This window comes from Bemisia tabaci, chromosome 2 (assembly GCF_918797505.1).
Source record: "Bemisia tabaci chromosome 2, PGI_BMITA_v3".
Lineage (NCBI taxonomy): Eukaryota > Metazoa > Arthropoda > Insecta > Hemiptera > Aleyrodidae > Bemisia > Bemisia tabaci.
The window spans coordinates 60,395,868-60,417,043 of record NC_092794.1 but is presented as its reverse complement, the minus strand read 5'-3'; the positions used below and the strand labels follow the sequence as shown (position 1 = coordinate 60,417,043).

Below are 21,176 nucleotides of genomic sequence, written 5' to 3'. Positions count from 1 at the left end.
TTTTGAAATTTTAAATCTATTTAGACGCATTATGAAGCTCTTATGATGGAGATTTTCCATCAATTTCTGCAGAATAATTACGCCTTTTTGTTTACTTTCAGCACCAAAAACTTTCGAATTGTTGCATTCAAAACATCTATAAATTTTTTTTTGAGGGGGCAGATGATAATTTTCAATTCTATGGGGAGCCGGGCCCCCCTGGACTCCCCTTTCGTACGTCTATGGCAAGGGAGTTAAGCCATTGAAGTTGAGGATGCCCAGAAAGGAGCCTCTTAGCATCCGACAACGGAAGAAAATGAAACACAGTTACTAAAAATATCATTCTACATATACTCAAAATCTTGAAAATCTCTAAAAAAGTAAGAAAAATTTTATAGTGCCCTAGCGTGTTTTTGAAACTTTATTCACCTTTTGCGGAATTTTTAGGGTAATTTTTTCACTTTTCCCTACGAGACAAGGGTTACACATGAATTCGTAGTGGTTTGTCACCTGCGTCACGGGCCCCTCCAGGGCCCGGGCCCCGGTACCAAGGACCCAGTATCACCCCCCCCCCCCCCTTGTGGCGGGCCTGGCTAGAGTATGCAACCCGCACTCAAACACACAATAATGGGAGGAAGTCACAATTATCATATTTTGTGATTCAAGAAGGAACCGGTATTTTTCAATATCTTCCAAATATTTCTGAAATTTCACGAAATATTTCACGTGAAATTTCAAGATGTCATTTTTCATGAAATTTTGCCACCCTATAGAGTCTCCTGCTCATCTGGTTCCACCAATGGCACACCTATGGCGAGATGGTAGCAGTGCGTGGCGAGGCAAGTACTGAATGGATTGGTCGTGATGGAAAAAATGCGAGCACATTGGTCTGTCAGCCAATGAGAATGAAGGCACAGCAAGGCGCAGATACTGCCTCACGCCGTACATAACACAACTTTGTCACGATCCCAATTGATTCTGCGTTGCCATGGCGTAGAAATGTGCTGTTTTCCGCTCACCATGACAACACCGCACTTCCTCTCATGTTTACTCTATGAATGCAAGCAAGTCAAGTTGTCTCATAAACTTTAGATTTATTTAGGCTGTCAAGTAATCAAGTTTGTTATACGCCTGTTATCAGCGCTCAGCCGCTTACATTAGTTTAGTTTTTGACTTCGTGCTCCATTTTCCTACCATAAAATTAGCGTGTTAGCTGAATATTAGCACGTTCTAATCAAATCTGCTCAGCCGCTAGTGTGTGTCAGTGTTGTTTTCTGTGAAAGGTATCCTATCATTTCTCTCTGTAACCTCACCTCAAATCATGTACTTGTTAAAATGTATGTCTAGACTAATTAAAGTAGCCCAAGTCACCCTCTTGAGACTCATTTGCTGATTTGAAGACGTTTTTCATCACAGCAGTCTTCTAATCGGTCTCTCCTCAATGCAGTCTCTAGCCAGCCCAGCTTTCCGGTTCCATTAATGTCTCAAAATGGAGTGACTCAACTTTAAATCCAGTTTCCGAAATCTCCTTTCTTTTTGTAAATAGGTGTCACAGACCCCACCTTCAGTACTTCGGGGAAAACTCCCTCAACTACGGATCTGTTTACAAGTTGTGTTAAAGTGACTTTTGTCTCTTCTTTTCTTTCCCCAGTTCTAAGCTTATCCAATCTCGTTTGGTTCTTTTGCTTGTGAACGCAACCCAACGGTTGCCACCAACCTCCCGAGATTGTTGAGCATTTGGTTGAAAAGTTGGGCATTCATATGTTAACACACAAGTCACCAAGTAATTCAAACCAAATCCAAGAACTTGGACTGTATGTAATTGGGTAATTCTGTCTGCAAACGGTCCGAAACAGTTCACTTGGACAACGCACTTCTGTTTTGGACCGGGGAGTAAGAATCCACAGCCAGAAGCTACGGGAAGAACTATAGAGATTTGACCACATATTCTTTGCCCTTTACTCGGGGAAGGTTTCATTTTACTATAAGTGAACAAAAAAATACTAATTTAAGTATCTCTATCTTTTATAGATGTCTTTTAATCGTAATCAGCGCCGAGACCATCACAGTGGAGGAGGAGGTGGTGGAAACCGTTATTCAGGTGGCAATAATGCTAATCGCATTAACAGGGGATTCGGACGAGAGTTTGGGAGCAATTATGAGCACAACTCTATTAGTCATTCCTTGCAGTCGTCAACTGTCAATCCTTGGGCCGGCAACTCAACCCCTGAAAGTCGGCCAAGTTTACTCCCTACCCCGGGATCAGGCAACTTATTATCGCAGCTGACTAACACGATCAATTCACCAGAAGCACAGCTTTTAATGGCCAGTAATTTACTATCCAAATTGCTGACTCCTGCCAACCAATCTCAAAGCAATGTAAGTAATCACTCAGTCATGAAATTTCAAGTCTTCGCAATCTTTGATAGAAACCATTTTAAATTTTAATAAAGTTAACAAAGAGAATAATTTTTGTAAAACTTGTTGGTGATCGATGCCTCCTATCAAACATTATCAGGAGACAGGCGCATTATTAGCGTTAGCCCAAGACACATCCCCAAATTGCAATCCTGCTGATTTTTCAACTTGAGTCAGGAATCTTGCAACAGTTAAAACTAAATCACAGTCCCTGAGCCACTTTGTGGAACTTCAAGGTCATAACTTGCAATCAGATAGATTTATCACTCTACCATTTGATACCACCCCAGGGATGCAGAGAGATCTTAGCCTACCCCTTTCTCGAAACGGCTTCTTTCCCAAAATGCTTAAAACTATGATTATTTGTCTGGGCATAATTAAAAAATGGCCATGATTTTTATAGGGGAAAAAAACTTGAATTTCACTGCGATTCAACAACAAAAACGCAGATTTCCCTGCAATTTTAATTTTTGAAGAAAAAATCAATTGGAAAACATTTTATCTCGTATGCTTGCCCTTCTCTGAGGAAAGGCAGCCATCAAAAACCTGAGCCCACAGTGCTTTATTAGTAATCTTTATAAATGAATGATGCATGAGAAATCTTACAGGCTGATCATAGACTCAATTCCTCTTCAATCTTATGATTGATCATAAAATATGAATGGTTATTGCCTGTATCCGTCGTTATTGAGCACAGTTGCCTCAATAAATTTTTAACTGTTTCAAATGTTCACAGTGGATGTTCTCTATTCGAACATAGTTTTTTCATATGTTTTTCACTTTCAGACTTTATCTTTTTTGACAGAAGTAGATTCAAGAATGTGTAATTTGAAGCATGTGTTCTCTAAAACTTATCACCTCTAACAAATAAATAATGTGCGAGAAAATCATGTAATTTTCAGAGTTTCCTTTCCGTCTAGAAAAGACTGATAGTCTTGGAATGTTTTACTTCTTGATTCCACAAATCATGTGGAAATTTATGTCTGAAATTTTCTGATGATCAAGGAATTCTTTACATTTTGGTCGTAAAAGTCATTATCAGGGAATTTTTTTAAAAAAGTGCTACACTCTGCTGCAATCTTCCAAGTGTACTTAACACAAATCATTTTAATGAATGGTTGATTTACAGGCAATACATTGTCTTCAAAGGTAATTGTGTAAGGTAGTCTTACAATCATCATAATATGAAGGAAGAAATGGTTCCCAAATGGCACTCCTCCAAAGTGTGCATTAAGACGCGTTGTTAAAGTTAGAAATTGAAGTCAGCGAAATGACGTCAGTCCGCCATTCTTAGTGATCCGCTCAGCGATGATGCAAACTTGTTGGTAAACAAAGGCCGCCATCTTCTCAGCAAAACTGGTAAGCGCCGTGGGAACCAGGCTGAGCGCTGAGCGATTTTGCTGAGAAGATGGCGGCTTTTGCTTACCCCAGCGGATAACTCAGAAAACGTTTAACAACACTTCGGCTGAGCTCAGCCACCCAGCGGATAACTCAGCGGTTGCACTTCTGACTTTAACAACGCGTCTTTAATGTAACTGTCCCCCAACTATCCCTCTGTCTTTATTTTTTCTTCCTTCTATACCTTATTTGAGAGTACAAATGGAAACAATAATCAAGAGAACACATCCTTCTGCATCTCAGAATATCTATGATGAATTGCCTCAGTTAATATTCTTGAATCAGAAGCATCAGGATGTGAATGCACATCTCTTGACATCAAGCTAAAATTGTGTTTTTTTATTTCTTTTTATCAAGGTATCAAGTCTTTTGAACATGTCTGGATTGGGCACAAATTATGCTAACAGCAACTTCACTCCTCGGGAAATGGATCGAGGTAGAAACTTTAATGCACGCCGCAATGAACCCTATAACAAGGTAATGAAGTCTTTTACCATCCTGATTATGTTGAATGTATTATCAGCTTGCAACTATGCCGTTCTTCAGTTGTTGTTTTTTTTAAAGCAACAACCTATGCTGTTTCCTATTTTTTTTCTTCTTTCAAGCAAATGAGTGATACAACGAGTAGTTCAGAAACTAACTCCTAAACGAAATTCTGAGAAGTATTTCTAACACTGATCGAATGGAAATTAGATAATATAAATATCGTCATTTGTGTTGTTGCCATTCAATCAATGTTAATCGTCAACACTTATATCTTGTTTAGGAGTTGATTTCCAGATTTCCTGTCATAAGAATCGTTTTCTTTTTGAAAATTTGACGAGAAAACATTTTGCATGGTGCTTTAATTTATACCTCCTCCAGAGGCCCATTGTCTCATTTTGAACATTACAACTGAAAAATATTGGCTGGAAAGGATAATGGTGAAATAAAGATCGGTCGTACCTGATGTTCTCATCGTCAATGTCTAACCACATACAGTGAACAAAACAAATGAGCTCGGAATCCAAAATGCATACATTATTCAGGATGACTACATGTCTGACAGATGCAGACAGTCAGGGAATTTTATCAGGCCAGGAAATTAAATGATATAGACTTTAATTTTGACTTTGGAAATTTAGAAGAAAAAAAAACCATTAGTGCTGTCCACAACCATTTCATTGAGTTGATCTGGTTCAGAGTTTAACACTCAGATTTACTCTCTGAATAGTGAATCAGTGGCACATATACTATTGATGAAGAACTGAAATTTTAGTTATTTTAATGATTAATCTATAGAGGAAAGGTTCTTGTATTTCTGTTGTTTGCAGTGAAATTGATACCAAAATTGTTAATTTTTTGTTCCACGCATGCAATTAGTTGATGTGAAAAGTCTGGGAATTTTGATTACTTTTGTCAGGGAAAACTTGGAAAATTCAGAAAATTTTTTCCTGTCGGGTCGGTAGACACCCTAATATTAGATTGTTTATTTGTTCAAGAATTATTTTCTGGAATCCTTCAATTTAATGAAGTGGTGAAGTTGAGCTTTAGCATTTCCAGCATATGCTGCAAGTACAGTTGTTTTTATCGGAGAAATTCCAGTGGTAGTGTTTCTCATAATCAGATTGAATGGAATCTCTCAAGTCTGATTGAAGAAAAAAATACTCTGTGAGAATTACTGATCAATTCAGCTACATCTGAGATTGAGCTATTGCATTAAAGTGCTTCAATTGCACCATCAAGAAATTCATAGGTCGTTATAGAGGAACTGAAAGAATGTTTCTATGATAAGAATCATCTGGTTACTTGCTGGATAGTTGCAGAAGGCGTTTGTCCGATTGATGAGCTGTTCATCTAAAAAGCTCCTATTACTGCTTATTTTCATAAATTCTGCAATTTTCATTTATGAGGGTCTCTGTCCTTCTCTACAGATCCTTGCAGAAGACTTTCCCAACAAGTCGTCTGCCCTTTAAAACGAGGGCAGGAACCCCTGAAACAATTGTGGGCATGATGAAAGTAAGTGGATTGCATTTTGCGAAAAGGAACCAAGAGCATTTTAATGTCACTAAGATTGTGCGACTTTTTTTTACCTAGCAAATATAATCTGATCATCTAAACAAGTTTTATTGTTACTCCCCATAAACTATGAATTCAAGACGAAAATTACCTTTGTAAATTTAATTTTTTTGCATAATTTCAGTATTTAATTGCAAAGAATGTAAGTTGCACAATCCTAGCAACATTGGAATGCTTTTGGTTTCTTTTTGTAAAATGCAATCCAAGTGACACTGAAGTTTTGTTGATTAAATCAGTTTAACAAGCATTATATTACTGTTTACAAGCTTGCTTATTTTAACTGACTCATGAAGTGTGAAGTAAGACCCTTCTAGTTTCTACATCTGCTTAGTAATGAGGGTTTAAGGAGAATATACTGAAAGGGGAACTTGTGACGTGAGATTTTAAGGTTTTTTTGTTTTTCTTAATCTCCAATTCCTGAAAATTTCGAGATGCTTTCACGTAGGTTGAACGTATTTGATGCCTTTCATATCGTTTCAATCATCACTATGAACCCTCTGAACTTGTGGGTCCTTAGATTTCATTTTCTATCAAAGTTGTTGCCACAGATCTACTGAGTTGATTTCTATGATTTTTTTTTTTACTATTGCCAGACACTTTATAATCTTTAGATTAGCCTGCTGCCCTCCAAATCTTTGAATTACATTTCAGGTTCTTCATAGCTAGGCATGAAGTATCCATTAAGTGTTAGGCTGCGTAATAGCCAGGAGAGCTACTAGTTACATATGTGATGGTTATGCCACCAAATTTCCATGCCTTTCAGCACAACAAAGTACAGCATGTGAAAAGCACAAAAACTCAAAAACAAGTTGTTTTATTCCTTTTAGCAAAAACTAAGCATTCTTGTCTTTACAAAAATAATCTTATTCCAGGCATTCTGTGCCTGTAATTTTTTATTACTTGGCTGTCAAAAATGTTAATCATCACCTCATTTTCAGTTGAGATTTAGCCTGTGCTCTGCAAACAGAGTCCATGCCAAATAATTTTATGCACTTTTAGACGGCGACAGATGATCGTGTGCTATCATATTAGCATTTAAAGTAAATGCAAGAATTAAGGCGGTAGATCCTCTGCCGCAGTCTTAACTCTACAGGGTGTCTCAAACAACCTGTGTCAAAATGCATATGATATGATCAATCACAATTCAAATCTGGAAAATGGAATCATCAAAGAGTCTCGATGTATTTTAATCAAGAATCACAATTTATCGTATACTTCGTAACGTTATCAGCCTCAAAAGAATAGAAAGAAAGTCCAGATAATTTTTTAAGGTTTTTTGTCTAGGGTCTAATGTTTTGTGTGAAAATCATTAAATCTAATAGATGATTACTCAGTGGTGTTCTAAATGGGATCATTCAGAGGACTTTTTGCCCCAATCCAATCATTCAATCTTTCTCTCTCTGAAAGTAGAGAAAAACAGAATTTCTCTCATTCAATTCTCCATGTATCGGTGTTTATCACGATTCAAGAATTTGTAAATCATGTCATAAACTTTCCTAATCAAACAATTTAAAATATCTCTGCTGAGTAATCGTTTCAGCAATTGTAATTTCTTACTTCTTTTGTTGATTCCACAGCTTCTATTTCGCTCTGTTTATAGGTAATTCTCTTAAAATTGTTGAGTACAGAATCTGATAAATTGTCAGATTCTGGCAGGAAATGATTCTGCCTTCTAGTTTCTCCTTTGAAAGACTCGAAAACCTTTCAATTTGCCCCTTTATACTGGTCTATTTTTTAACTCTTATATTTTCCACTTCTTAGGTGTGTTGTTCTTTTAACCTTTTTTTCACATCCACATCATCATTCAATTGTATCGGGAAATGTTCCTTGTCTTGATACTACTCTGGTAGCTCTAGTTTCCAGTTCATTGGTTTTCTTGATTTTACATTCGTCACCAACCTAAGTTTTTACTTACTTCAAAGCCATTTTCAACTAGAGTTGCCAGATATTGGTGGCTGTTGTCTATAATCCTTGCACAGTTTAAGTAAAATTGCACAGCTTTCGCCCCAGCTGGCAATGTATCTTCAACTTCTCCTATGACTTCATAGAATTTAACACTTTTTTGACTTAGTCTTCTATGGGTCGACGAAATCAGTCAAATAACAAGCCTCGCAACGCAGGACAGCAGAATCAGAACCGTAACCGTAATAGGCCCAGTTCTTCCCCTGCAAAGCCTTTGAAAAAAACTGACCATGATTCTAAGGACTCGCAGGATAAAAAGAAAAAAGAGGATGTGAAAAAAGAACCTGAAGAAAGGTAAGCTGCTTCTTTTGTTTCTGCCGATGGGAATTTTATGGATTTTCTGTGTTTAAGATACTCTCATATGTTTCCATGGAAAACCTGTACTTTCTCCTAGATCGGAAGAGTTGATTCTTACTTTTTAAACTCATCAAATCCCGTGAAAAATCCAAAACAATTTTTGGAAAATGTGCAACTATTTTCTTTAAAATATAAGTTTTTCTACAACTCCACACTGAATTCAGTTCTCTATCCACAATATCGAATAACTCTCTGCCCTGTTTGAGTAAAATCTGAAGAATCATTTTTTTTCATATTAGCTTTTTTATGGCATTTAGCAACTCTCTTGCCATCATCCTCAAATTTCAGACTGTCTTTTCTCTATGTACCCATCAAAATGTTCCAACCGTAGTCCTGAAACATGTATCATTTTCATTTTGATGGTTGAAAACTGTCAACGATTTGGTTTTTCCTGAAGATCCTCTGTGCAAAGTACTAAACTGTAGACCCATCAGATTTTTGTTGTTAGTTCTCGATACCACTACGTCATTTTTTGCGCCTGCTCTCCTTTTGCAACTTTATGAGAAGTTGCTGGGAAAAAATGGTTTCTTTTTATCCCAATCGTGAATCAAATTTCCTATTGATACTTTGGAATGCTGAACTCATAGATACAATCCCACAGTGTACGTACTATATGTATGTCTCCGAGCTTATCTCCCTCTTTCCATCATTCTTCACGTTGCTTGGCCAAAGAGGAAAAACAACGCTCAAAATATTCAACCTCCTTATCAAAACATCCAATTATCATATTCCACATATATTTCCACAATTTAATTCAAGTATAGAGTTCAGTTCATGACGATGTCTTCCTATCAATGGAACAACAGCCTCTCTTCAGGAACTGGCTACTATTTCTCGGAAGCTGAGTTGTATGGTTTCTCATTTAACCTCAGCTCTTCTCCCTGAATTCCATCCTAAGGCACCCAATTCCATAACTTATTTCACTACTTAAGATCGAACTCATTTTTGAAGTGGCTTAAATTGGTGATAGCCTGGAATTTTGGATTCGTAAGAATCTTATTTCCTTATTGTTCTTGCTTTTGAGTTTATTGAGCTTCCTGCTCTCATCTCTCAAACTCTCACAGAAGTCAATAACTATTCCTGTTGATATATGTCTTCCTCGAAAATAATCTTTTCCGAATGAGTTGATTACCAATCGTTATAAGTAAGTTGGGTTGATGATTTTGAGAATTCATAGTATCAATCAAGCATGCTTAAAACAGTGGTCAATTCATTCAAGATAAATCTCCAGCCACTAATATTTTTTGTAAATTTGCAGGAAACCTCAGGTGAAAGAGGAGCCCAAGGAAGATGAGCCAAAGGTAAAAATTGTAATTAATATCAAATCGATACATATTTTTCAATCCATTTCTACTTAAATCTTACTCTTCTTCTTTTTTCATTCTTGATCAGAAAAGCATCATAATATTTTAAAATCTTTAAGCAATTATTTCCGCTGCAACCAGATGCGGAATGCCCGGGGGGTCTAGGGCAAAAGAGCCCCACAGGGCTCCTTGCGGTAAAACTTGGGGCCCTGACCTTTTCTCCGATTTGGTTGCCCCCAGAAAATTTGGAACCAGTCTGCTCCTGACTTGCAACATTGGATCATCTTAATTACTTGATCAAATGGAAAATGGGCACTTCTCTCACTCATTTGCATCACAATGATGTAAGAGACAACAAGGCTTTTGCATGTGTAGAAATTGGCTTGCGAGTTCCTGTTTTTACTGCAACTTCTCATGAAAAATACGTTCCAGAGCTTGAGAAAGCTCAAAGAAACCTTTTTTGACCAGAAAAGCGGAGCCAAATGTCTGGGTACTGGGAAGAACGTTTTTCATTAACCTGATGTGTATGACATCTCATAAAAAGATGACCCAGGGTTTTATCCACCTTCAAACAAATGTAACATGACCGCTGTACTTTTAAAATGATAAACAAACGATTTCTTTTAAAAAATACCACACAAATATTCATTCCAAACGCCAGTAATGATACAAGCATGCTTATGAAACATACCATTTTGTTCCCATTGCAACCTTAGAGTAAATGAAAGAGTTCAGAGGAAATGATAGACAGCAGCCGATTCTTCTTTTAAATTCACAAATGTATTTTTCTGTTTGAGATGGGGTTAGATATTTGACGACTTTGGATGTCGTTTTCTCCGGTAAAATTTGATGAAATAAAAAGCCCAAAAAGCAGGCATTCTCATTTTTCACTTCCTCTCCACAAGTAAATGAAGAATTAATTCTCTATAAGCTCCATTTCGATGGCCCAAGTGTGGAACCCCGTATCTCCATTTGGGATGTTACAGGATTCCTGACATACTTAATTTTTTTTTTTTGGAATACTAGTTGACGTAATTTCTTGAAAACTTCCTTGATTTTTCTTCTCTGTGAGCCGAATGCTCTGTAAATTTCAAGCTTTAAAGTTGGCTTGTTTCTCTTTGAAAAAGTAAAACAGTAGCGGAAATTTTGAAACACCGCAATGGAGATGCGTAGTTTCGCACCTTAGCATCGATTTCAACTTTTGAAAACTGTCCTAATGGTCTTATTAAAAAGTTGATATTACTAAGGGATTTCCCTCTCTTTATACTGTATAAACAAATTTTCAGTTGAAATGTATGAATTTTTTAATGTGAACTGCTTATTTAAACAAAATTAACTCAACTTTGAATTCCTTAAACTTGCCTCTTTACATTGCCGCGCCCATAATTAAGGACCTCAAACTTTCTGAATGAAAAGGAAATCATAGTCTGAGCTATTTAATTAAATTCATCCGAAATTGTTCCGTGCTCCCATACCATCCTAAACTTTTTTTGGTCAGCTATATCAACTCTCACATTCACTCTCTGTGTGAGCACACAGACAGTACAAATACTGTCATTAGTCTCCCAAAAACAGATATTTATCTACCTGATTGTTTTTCTCGAAATGCTTCATTGATTGCAGTACATTTCATTCGAAAATTAGTACTTGTTGTTTTGGAATTTTTGCCGTAGAACATACAGCAGAGTTAGAAACGTAATTTCCAATGTTAATATATTTTCTTTTCTAACAGGTTGCCAGTGCATTTCATGGAATCCCCCGAGCTCTTCTCTATTGTTATGTCTGTCATAAGCATATGTGGGATGATTCTGTAAGTGTGAAATTTTTCTCTTCATCAATGTAATAACGTAAACACTATGTCCAAGAAAAAGAATTCTTACAACAATTCTCTTTTATAATCTTACAAACAGTTTAATTTTTTTCCTCCTCATTTAAATATTATAGAAAATACATATTTTTGAAGAAAGTTATGAATATTTTTCCTAAAATTCCCATGAAAATTGAAAGAAAAATACTAACGAATTTATCCAAAAATTTGACGTCTGAAGGCTGATGCAACGTTTTTCCTCAGCTTGGCAAATCTCCTTACTTCAGTTTTTTATTCAAATCGTTCCATGTCCTGTTTTTCATTTTTTGTTGCAGTCTTTTGAAAATCATGTGAAGGGTCGTCCTCATGAGTGGATGCTTTCTAAATTAGACGAGAGTAACAAACTGGTCGTTGACTTACTAAGACACCAAGTCAGGGTGAGCTATTTTTACCTTTCAAACATTTTTGTAGCCTTTCAACGAATCGCCTAAGTTTTCACCCAGTGCCCAAAGCCCTGGAAGTAAAGCTCCAAAGTGGTGGCTGTTTAGCCAAGTATTGGCATCGATCCATCCAAAGGAGAGCAGCCGCTTTCCTTCGGAGGCCATCAGCATCAACACTTGACTAATCAGCCACCACTATTAAGCTTCCTTTTGAATGTAAACGATAATTGAATGACATTAAAATGCTACAACAGCTGTAGTTTTTTTTTCCCTCTCAGTGACCTCAATTTAATCAATAAGAATAACCAGTTAAATCCAATTTTTACAACCTACGCACAAGATATCTTGTGTTGCAATCATTCTCCAGAGATTACACTCTAGCTCTTTTTCTAATTGATACATCAAGTCATATAGCATAGGCATTCTGTCAAGAACAATATAAATTACAACTTTAGGCCATTCCTGATAGAGAACGGTGGAAGCGAGGGGATATTAACCTACGGCTTGAAAAGTTTTAAAGTCAATAACTCCCTATTATTATTAATTTTTGTTTGGTTTCTTCATACTTTAGGTAAATGAAGAACAGAGAAGAATGAAGTTCCAGCGCTCAGCAAAAAAGAAGAACCGTAACTCTAATAATCAGAAATGTGAATTCTGTGCAATGTGTGATGTTGATATCAGAGGTAGCCTTGCTGCTCATAGACGGAACTACCTCCATTTGGTAAAATTTCATTCATCTTTCTCAGAATATTTGATTTTGATTTTTTGGCTAATGTCTCTAGATTCATAGTGGATGCACCTAAATTATATTTGCTGAATCGTTTTTCGGATTATTCGTAACTTCTCCCACCGATTCTGAGCCTTTCACTCTATGGCTTTGGAAGAAAAATAGATAAATCAGGAGGTTTAACCATTTACATCGATAGCTAGAGTGCGAAACTTTGTGACGTCATTGCGGTGTTTCAAAATTTTGGTTCCTATGTTATTTTTTAAATGAGAAGCAAGCCAACTTTATAGCTCCTACAGAATATTCTGCTAACAGATGAGAAGGATAAGCCTTGAATTATATTTGCTATAAATCGTTTTTTGGATTTTTTTCCCCCTTCTTTTTTTTTGGTGAATTTGAGTCTCTCAAAAGTGAGGAAGCTTTCAAAAAATTATATTGACTAGTTTTTCGAAGGAGAAATGAAGTATGACAGGAATTATGCATCGTTTCAAAAGGGTTTAGCATTTTTGCCATCAAACGCTGGTTGTTCAACTTTCTGTCTTTTGTTGAATTCACCCTATATATATAAATTTGAAAGTTAAATTGGGTAATTTCCTTTGCCGAAGACAAAAATTGTGTATCCACTGTTGGGATGAATCCAAGACTTCAAGTCTTTTGTTAATGACCTGCGCTCAATTCATGTCCCAAAATTCTGGCATTCATTCTGAAAACAGTGTTTTAGGTACTCAATTTGGAACCTTTTGCAAACTTTTACAATATCTCCTTATTCTTACTCCATTCCTTTCTAATTATTTTCCACCCCATGGGTTTAGCTTAGTTTTGGGATATAATTTGGCTGTGTCAAAGATGTGTATGCTCGTCAATTTGAATTCGTCCTAGAACGTCTGCGATGTGTCCACAGGTCAACTTCTGAGAATAGTTTAAAGTACTTCTAGATTTACCAGAACACCTTTACACGACATTGCAGACTGGTCGATACTTTGCATGATGCACTTTAATTAGAAAAGACTAGATTTTTCAGAATGTGCTAAGCTAAAGAGACATTTTGCATGCAACAGCTCTCTCCAGTAGAGAAAAAAGTTCTATAAATATTTTTCTAGAGGACAAGAATTTAATTTGTCAATATTGTAATAAACATGAGAAAACAATGAATTGACAGTGAAACTACCAGACCTTATATCTCGTTTGCGGTGGTTTTTTTTTTTTTTTTTGTTATTTTTTAAGGAGAAAAATCAATACCATTTATTAAAGTTTTTGCAATATGCGAATAAGTAAATTTCCACATTAAAGATTCCACCGAGTATTTATCCCACAGAGAAGGAAAATGATGAAAGTTTTTAAGAATTGACGTTACGTAGTTTTCCATTGAAAAAATGAAGTATGTCAGAAAATCCGCAATATCGCAAACCGAAATACGTGGTCTGGTAGTTTCACCATCGAAATAAAAAAGCAAAAACTTTCACAAATCCAATACTGAAATTGACGGAATGCAAAATTAACTTCTCTAAAATTAACACTGTCATCTGCATCAGCTGGCATTGTGCCTCATTGACTTTGAAATTATAGTATTCGACTAATCGCCACAATGGGCCTGTTGCAAACTTTTGCTAGAACAAAAATAAGAGTTTTTTTCCTAGATAATGCCTCAAAAATCCATCGGCAAAGTCTGAAATGCACTCATACCTTCACAATCTGCAAGAGAAATTTGCGTTTTTTGAGCTTCCGGCTTCAAGAACGATACTACAGCACAGGTGAACATTTTATCAGAAGAGTCGCTCGGCAATATTCATCATGGCCGACCTCTCCACAGTTCCGCCTGTAATTCAAGGAGAGCTCAAGGACAATCAAGGCACGCGAGGAAAATATGAATGTAAACCCGCCGATTGTTATCTGGTCTTATCCTGGTCAGGTGTTATCTCGTCCCATCAAACATGTTTTGGCGGATTGCCGTCGGCCATGATGAATATTGCTGATGATGGAATGACTTCTCTAACATAATGTTCATCTGTGCTGTAGTATCGTTTTTGAAGCGGAAAGCTAAAGAAACCGCAAATTTCTCTTGCAGATTGTGAAGGTATGAGTGCATTTCAGACTTTGCCGATGCGCTCATCGAGATTTTTGAGGCATTATCTACAAGAAAAAACTCTTAGTTTTCCTCTAGCAAAAGTTTGCAACAGGCCCACTGTTAGAAATGGTCATTAGATCCTTTCAAAGCAATTTTCAGGAAAATAGATACTCATTTTTCTAGACAAATTTGCACTATAAGTAAATGTATATTTATTCACAGCATCGTCATTCTAGATTAATCTCAGATATTTTTTCCCCTCCAAAACAAGAGTCCTCTTTCTTTTCTTTCTGCACATTCATCACTTCCTCTTTTTTCACTTGCAGAAGCTGAAACGATTTTTACATCCAAAATGTTTATCATGCAAGAAGGAGTTCCACAATAGATTAGACTTTAACCTGCATAAAATCTCTGCAGACCATCTAAAGGTAGGTTTAAAATATTCTTAGTTTCAGTTTAGGTACTAATTTATTACCTTTTTACTAACTCATTAAATAAACTGACACTAAAACCTAAAATAAGTAACTCTCAGTCATGGAATTTGCTGAAATGGTTATGCAAATCTATTTATTTGCCTGTCACTGAAAGTTCTAAATTTTACAATATGATTTTTTTTTTTTTTTTTTTTTTTTTTTTAATTTTTTTTTTTACATTGTACCAGTTGACCTTGTTGAACAAGTAGAAACTTTTAACCACCATTTTTGAACTTTTACATAATTTGGTATTTATTACAGATGATACATATTTATTTTTTCTTCTGTCAGATGAAACTATCCAAAACCGCTTGTCATTTTCGGAGTTCTCATCTTGAGGTTTCAATTTAGTTTTTACATTTTTAAAATCTTGCATTTTCAATCCAAAGAAAATAAACGATCCTTGAAGTATTTTGGTCTTCAAAAGTTGCCATGGTAAATATGGTTCAAGGTGCAAAACGTCTCTGTTTTAATCATTTTAAGACCTTAGTGAATTTGTGTATACTTAGGGGCTAGAGCAACAGGTTTCCACACAGAATGTAAAGAAAAGATTTGATGTCAACTCAAAATTCTTTGCAAAGCTGTACTTCAAGCATAAAATTAGTCAGTCGTCTGAATGCGGTCAATTTAATATGTACAGTGATCCCCCACTCATTTTCTGCATTGATTCCTAGGTTCTTGCTGAAAAACGCCGTGAAAGAAGACCAGATTTGAAAGATGATGATTATGATCTCGAAGACTTTGTCGTTTTGGATGATGTCGGTGGAAGCTGTAAGTCTCAATAATCTGTGGTCAAAAACCAAAAATATTCCTGATATTAATTTTACCATTTTAAACAATTCCACCTCCTGTATTTTTAAGTTCTGTTAATTTAAGCTACTTGCCTAATGCGTAATGCATAATACGACAAACTTACTGCTGCACCGAAAGGTCATGAATGGATGAGCAATTTGAACGATAAGCCTACTGAAAATAGTTTCAGTCGCTCTTAAAATATAATAAGTGTTTTTTCTTTCTGTATTTTAGATTTTGTCCTTAGATATTATCTCTTTCTGAAATATCTTGTCATGTCTTTAGTTTATTATTATTAAATTCAGCTAAATCAAAAACATTGAATTGGTTTGCCGTAGTGTATTATTTTGTCTCAATTTTCGAGAAGCTAGGTTGCAGACAAAACAGATGTAACTTTAAATTGTTTAAAAAAAGGGAAGGTGGAGAAAGGTAGAGAAAGCCGTGACCAATCCTCTTGTTGAGGAATCTAGTGTATTGAACAGCCACACGCGCTCCTAAATGCATCTTCTCTACCCATGTCGATGGACAGTCGGGCATCATTTAGCTGAAGGAATCTATCTAAGAAGAAGCTCTGATTGAAATGATTACCAACAGAAACCATTTAATGGACCATAAATTAGGTTTTAAATTCAATTTGTGTCAGAACTTCTCCTGCCTAGTGATATCCAGTGGATGGAAAGTGACCTCCTCAAGGTTTTTGGCAGTCTGGAAAGTCATCAAATTCCGCATGTTATCTGTCGGCTCTTACCTACTATTGGGACCTTTTGAATAACATCTAAGTACAATTTTCCATTTATGGTAGGTCTTTAAAAGTGAATTTTGTCCAAAGCTGAGCAAAAGTCAGCTCGAAATCAACAGAAAAAAACGAAGTGAAAGTCCTGTTTAAAAGTCAGGGATACGCAGAACTTTTAGGTTAGGGCATCTGAAAATCTAAAACTTGGGTAAACCCTGCCTCTGACTTACACATCAAAAGGCAGTAATTCATTCAAACTACGAAAAATATTCAGGCTTTCGAATTCTTGGTCTTTCATGTTTCCTTTTATCAAATTCACAGTCACATGGGGTGGTGATGAAGCGTGTCTCACTGGAGAAATCAAAGTGTCTACTAAAATCGAAGCAGAAGAAGACATCGAAGTGTCAAAAATGAAAGACCAGGATGTTGAAATGAAAGAAGATGAAGAAGGAGACCATGCCAAAGAGAAGGATGAAGCAGGAAAAATACCCATCTACAATCCTGCTGCTGTCGTTGGTATGTAGTCACTTATTTTTAGTTCCTACCTTTTTCTTAGTTTTTTGCCTTTAACAAATCTTAAACAGTTAAGAATACTCCAGGATGTTCAACTGAAATCTAGTGCATTGAAACATAGTCCTTTCCACTTAAACCATTTCAAAAGAAGCATGGTACAAGAATGAACAGTTTTCTTTTCCTAAACTTACATGGTTTTTTTTTTCTTTCTTTCTTTACTTTTTCTATCTCAAGTATCTCAAAACTGTTAAACTAACTGATTTGCTCTCCGTTGATCTATACAAATCTATTCAGCAGTTGCTTAAGACATTATCAACTTTGAAATTAACAGAGAAACAACTTAAAACAGGACTAAGGCCGCAAATAATAAAAAGAAACACATAAAATAAAATAAGAAACCCGGTACGTTTTGTAGGGATCACACCCGCATTTTCAACCGGCAAAACAAGAAAAATTAAAAGAAAATCAATTGAGTCTCACATTAACAACGGTGAGGCTCATAGTGTCTTTTCTTTCAATTTTTCTTGTTTTGCCGGTTGAAAATGCGGGTGTGATCCCTATGAAACGTCCCGGGTTTCTTATTTTATTTTATGTGTTTCTTTTTATTATTTGCGGCCTTAGTCCCGTTTTAAGTTGTTTCTCTGTTAATGTTTCGGGCCAATTAAGTTGTTTTTTCTATCTTTGAAATAAAATTATCTTGTCCTTTAATTTTTTTTTATTTTAGGTTCAGAACTGTTAGTAAATGTCAGCGGCAAGTTTTGCAGAGCATGTTACCGTTTCATGAAAACTGATGAAGATGCAGAGACTCATTGTCGCACAGTGTTACATTATGAAAATTATCGGATGTTCGCCAAACTGCAGGTGATTTATCAATCAAAGCATCACTCATTTTAGTCAATTTAAAATTTTGTTAGAATCAGCTCAGTAAAATTTTAATATACTTAATGGCTATCAGTAGGCCGGTAAAAATCCTTGACAAGCCAGTAGTCATCAGAGATAAGGAACTACAACTGTGCCTCCCAAGCTCCTGTTCACATCACTTGTGAATCATATATAATTTTTGAAAACATAACGGAATGCTTCCTAAACCTCAAAGAATCTTTCTTATCCTTCTGGAGGTTCCGAAATGAATCCCATTACTTATTCCTTGGACAATTTATAAAGCACACGCATGCATTACCCTATTTTTGAAGCTCAAGTATTACCCATTCTTTAATTCATCCTGGGACAGCATTACACCAATCAACTGGATTTAATCTCAGTCAATGAGCACAGCAAGAAGGGGTGCTAAGAAATTAAAACAGATCTATCAAGAATCTTTGCATTGTTTAGGATTAGTGCCTGGTGTGGTACGGCAGTTTAAGCACATAGCCCCGAGCCCCCTGTGTGCTATATGCACATGGCTGAGAATCTTGCCTATGACATCCCACAGCACCACGTTCGATTCTTAACGTCATTGTAAAGAAATAGAATCGGAATTTTTCCTAAGTTTTCTGTGTTAAGTAACCTGTTTTCCTGTAGCTGACAGAATTATCATGAAATCAAATCTAAGCTTGCTTCAATGATGCCACCACTAAAGAAAAATGTATTGTTAGAATAGGGGTTTTAACAGGACTAATGAAAATTATCGTTGCATGGAAAAAGTCGTTAAATCAACGGTCATTACATTAAGATTCATGTATTCCCTCTCAATTTTTGTGTTATTGATAATCACATACTGTTTCTCCTTCTGATTCCTTTAATGCAAGTATTATTCTTCTCATCTAAAATCAGTAAAACCAATTCGTAGAGATTCAATTTTTTTTTTTTATCTACCTTTTTTTCATCCCTCAATCTTATGGACCGAAACTGAAAAAGAAAAACAAAATTTCTCAAACTACCAAAACTTCAGTTCCTTTTAAACGTTTGAATAGAAGCTTGTGAGTATTTATCAGAATTGGTCCTTGACTATTTTACAGCACGCTGTATCAGCAGATAAGAAAGCGTCAAATTTGAAGACAGAAGGCGGTGAAGAAAATAATGTCACTGAGAGAGCTGAGGAAGAAGATGAAGAAGCAGCTGGAGAAGATGAAGAGGGTGCTGATGACGTGAAGAAGGAAGTTGATGATGTCGAGGTAAGAGATTCAAACAGTAGGTGCAGCACCAGGGAAAAGCAGAAAAATCTGTGAGCTTTGAATAATCAAAAGAAGTTCATTGTATCACTCTACTGTCGTGAAATGTTTAGATTTGAGTCTTGTACAATTTCAATTTTTTTCATTCTTCAATTTTTTTTTCTTTTTCATTTATGATGCATTGCTTTTAAAGCCATATGTACCTCTTTTCATCTGCACGAATGACAGGCTTTCTCTATTAGCAACCCTCTATGGCATGAGTTAATTTTGAATTCTGGGGAACATAAATCTATGTTGTAGCTTTCTTAGAAAAGTGGAGTCAAATTTTTTTTTCCCAAAATTTCAAATTTTTGTTAATAATTTTCTCAAAAAGAACAAAATACTAATAATAATTTGCAAAATCATGCCACCAAAGAAAAATTCAATTTTTAATATACTGAAAAATGCGTCGTTACAAATAATTAACGCCATGCAGTAGAGGGATAAGATACAATTATTAGCCTGTACTGTGTATAGTGAGGACAATAGAAATCTTAAAATATATAAAAATGCGAAATGCTACAGATCTCTTTCGATAATTTTTAGATGCAGAATGGTGGTGGGGAGAATGAGAACCATGAGAATGACACTGAAGCCAATGAAGAAGTGGAAATGGAGGCTGAAAATGAGGGGAAGAAATATGATCCACTAGAGCCAACTGATGACGCCACCGAATCTTCAAAAGGTGTCGATTCAGAAACGAAGTCGAACAAAGGGAAAACACCTCCAAGAGCGACCGCACAACGTGGAAGGAGAGGCGGAGTTGCCCGCAGAGGACGCAACTAAAGTCATCCAGCATCTACGTCCTCCATTATTTTTACATTAATGGACCAAAAATTGTGTAATTTTTAAATTTTATTCCTTTCTCTTTTAACCTCACGAAAGTTTGTTACGAATGAACAAAAACAAAGCTTGAAGTTCAATTTTTCACATCAATAGGTGGATTACTATTGATAACAAAACTGTATGTAGGTATGTAAGCTCATCTTAAATTATAAATAAATTCTATGGTATGCCTTTGCATTTTATTTGTTTGTTTTTCTGTGTCCCTCTTAAAATATGAGTGAAGCTAGGAACTTTTCTGATTTCAACTTTAGAGCTATGAATAGACTACATTTTGCAATAAAAAAACTACTAAATATTTCTGGCTCATCCATAAAAGCACCTATCTGCCCGAGGAAACTAATCAAATCAACGTCGTTTTTGAAGTGAATCGGAAAAAGTTGTTTCAAATTGCAAAATATTGTCCTAACGGACTCAAGATTTGTATCTGACTCACTTCAGCGATTGACAAGTGCAAGTCTAACTTTAAAAAAAAAAGCTGTACCCACTATACCTTTGGCAAAAGACCGAGGCAAGAGGGCTGGAATTCTTACACAGGCCTGTAAATGCTGGATGTTGTTATGCAGTTTCAATTGTTATCTTATTAATTTTTGTGTAATTTTAGTGCTAACGCCTGGTAAAGCAACCAGAAAACTCCACCAAGTCAGGGTTTTTTGCATAACTCCCCAAAAGCCAAAAGACACCAAGGTCTCTACAAAAATTTTATTTTGAATTTTCCTGATGTTTACCTGCTAAATTGAAAAAAATTCCCTGATTTTTGGAGCGAATAAATTGACACTTGTTTGATTTGACAAAACAACATATCAATGGCGCAAGTCAGCAACCACGTATCTCGTTTCCGTTGCTTGAAAATCTCTGCCTCTATATCATGTTTTTGAAGGAGAACAAATTGACATCATTTCTTGAAGTTTTTGCAGAATTTTCTTCGCAGAGAGAAGAAAAATCTCGGCAGTTTTAAAGACTTGCCGTCAAGTAGTTATCCATTTAAAAAATGAAGTATAACAGGAGGTCTGTGATGTCGCAAACCGAGATACTTAATTGCAAACTTACACTGTCAATATACATAGGGTGTCTCAAAAGTACTGCTCTCTGCCCTGTCTTGAGAAAACAGTAAGAGCTACTGATATGCGGTTTAGACAGGTCTCTAAATTGAATCC

The 21,176-nt window shown here is 36.0% G+C and overlaps 1 protein-coding gene across 1 annotated transcript; it reads left to right on the top strand.

Moving 5' to 3' along the window:
• The first annotated feature begins 1,033 nt into the window (after nt 1-1,033).
• Nucleotides 1,034-20,199, top strand: Pep (Protein on ecdysone puffs). Its single transcript, XM_019059630.2, has 14 exons — nt 1,034-1,262; nt 2,011-2,358; nt 4,153-4,272; nt 7,925-8,109; nt 9,431-9,473; nt 11,209-11,286; nt 11,619-11,720; nt 12,295-12,444; nt 14,842-14,943; nt 15,663-15,759; nt 16,835-17,029; nt 17,751-17,887; nt 18,985-19,140; nt 19,723-20,199. Exons 2-14 carry the CDS (start codon nt 2,011-2,013, stop codon nt 19,960-19,962), a joined length of 1,953 nt encoding a protein of 650 aa, XP_018915175.1. The 5' UTR covers nt 1,034-1,262; the 3' UTR covers nt 19,963-20,199.
• Nucleotides 20,200-21,176: the final 977 nt, after the last annotated feature.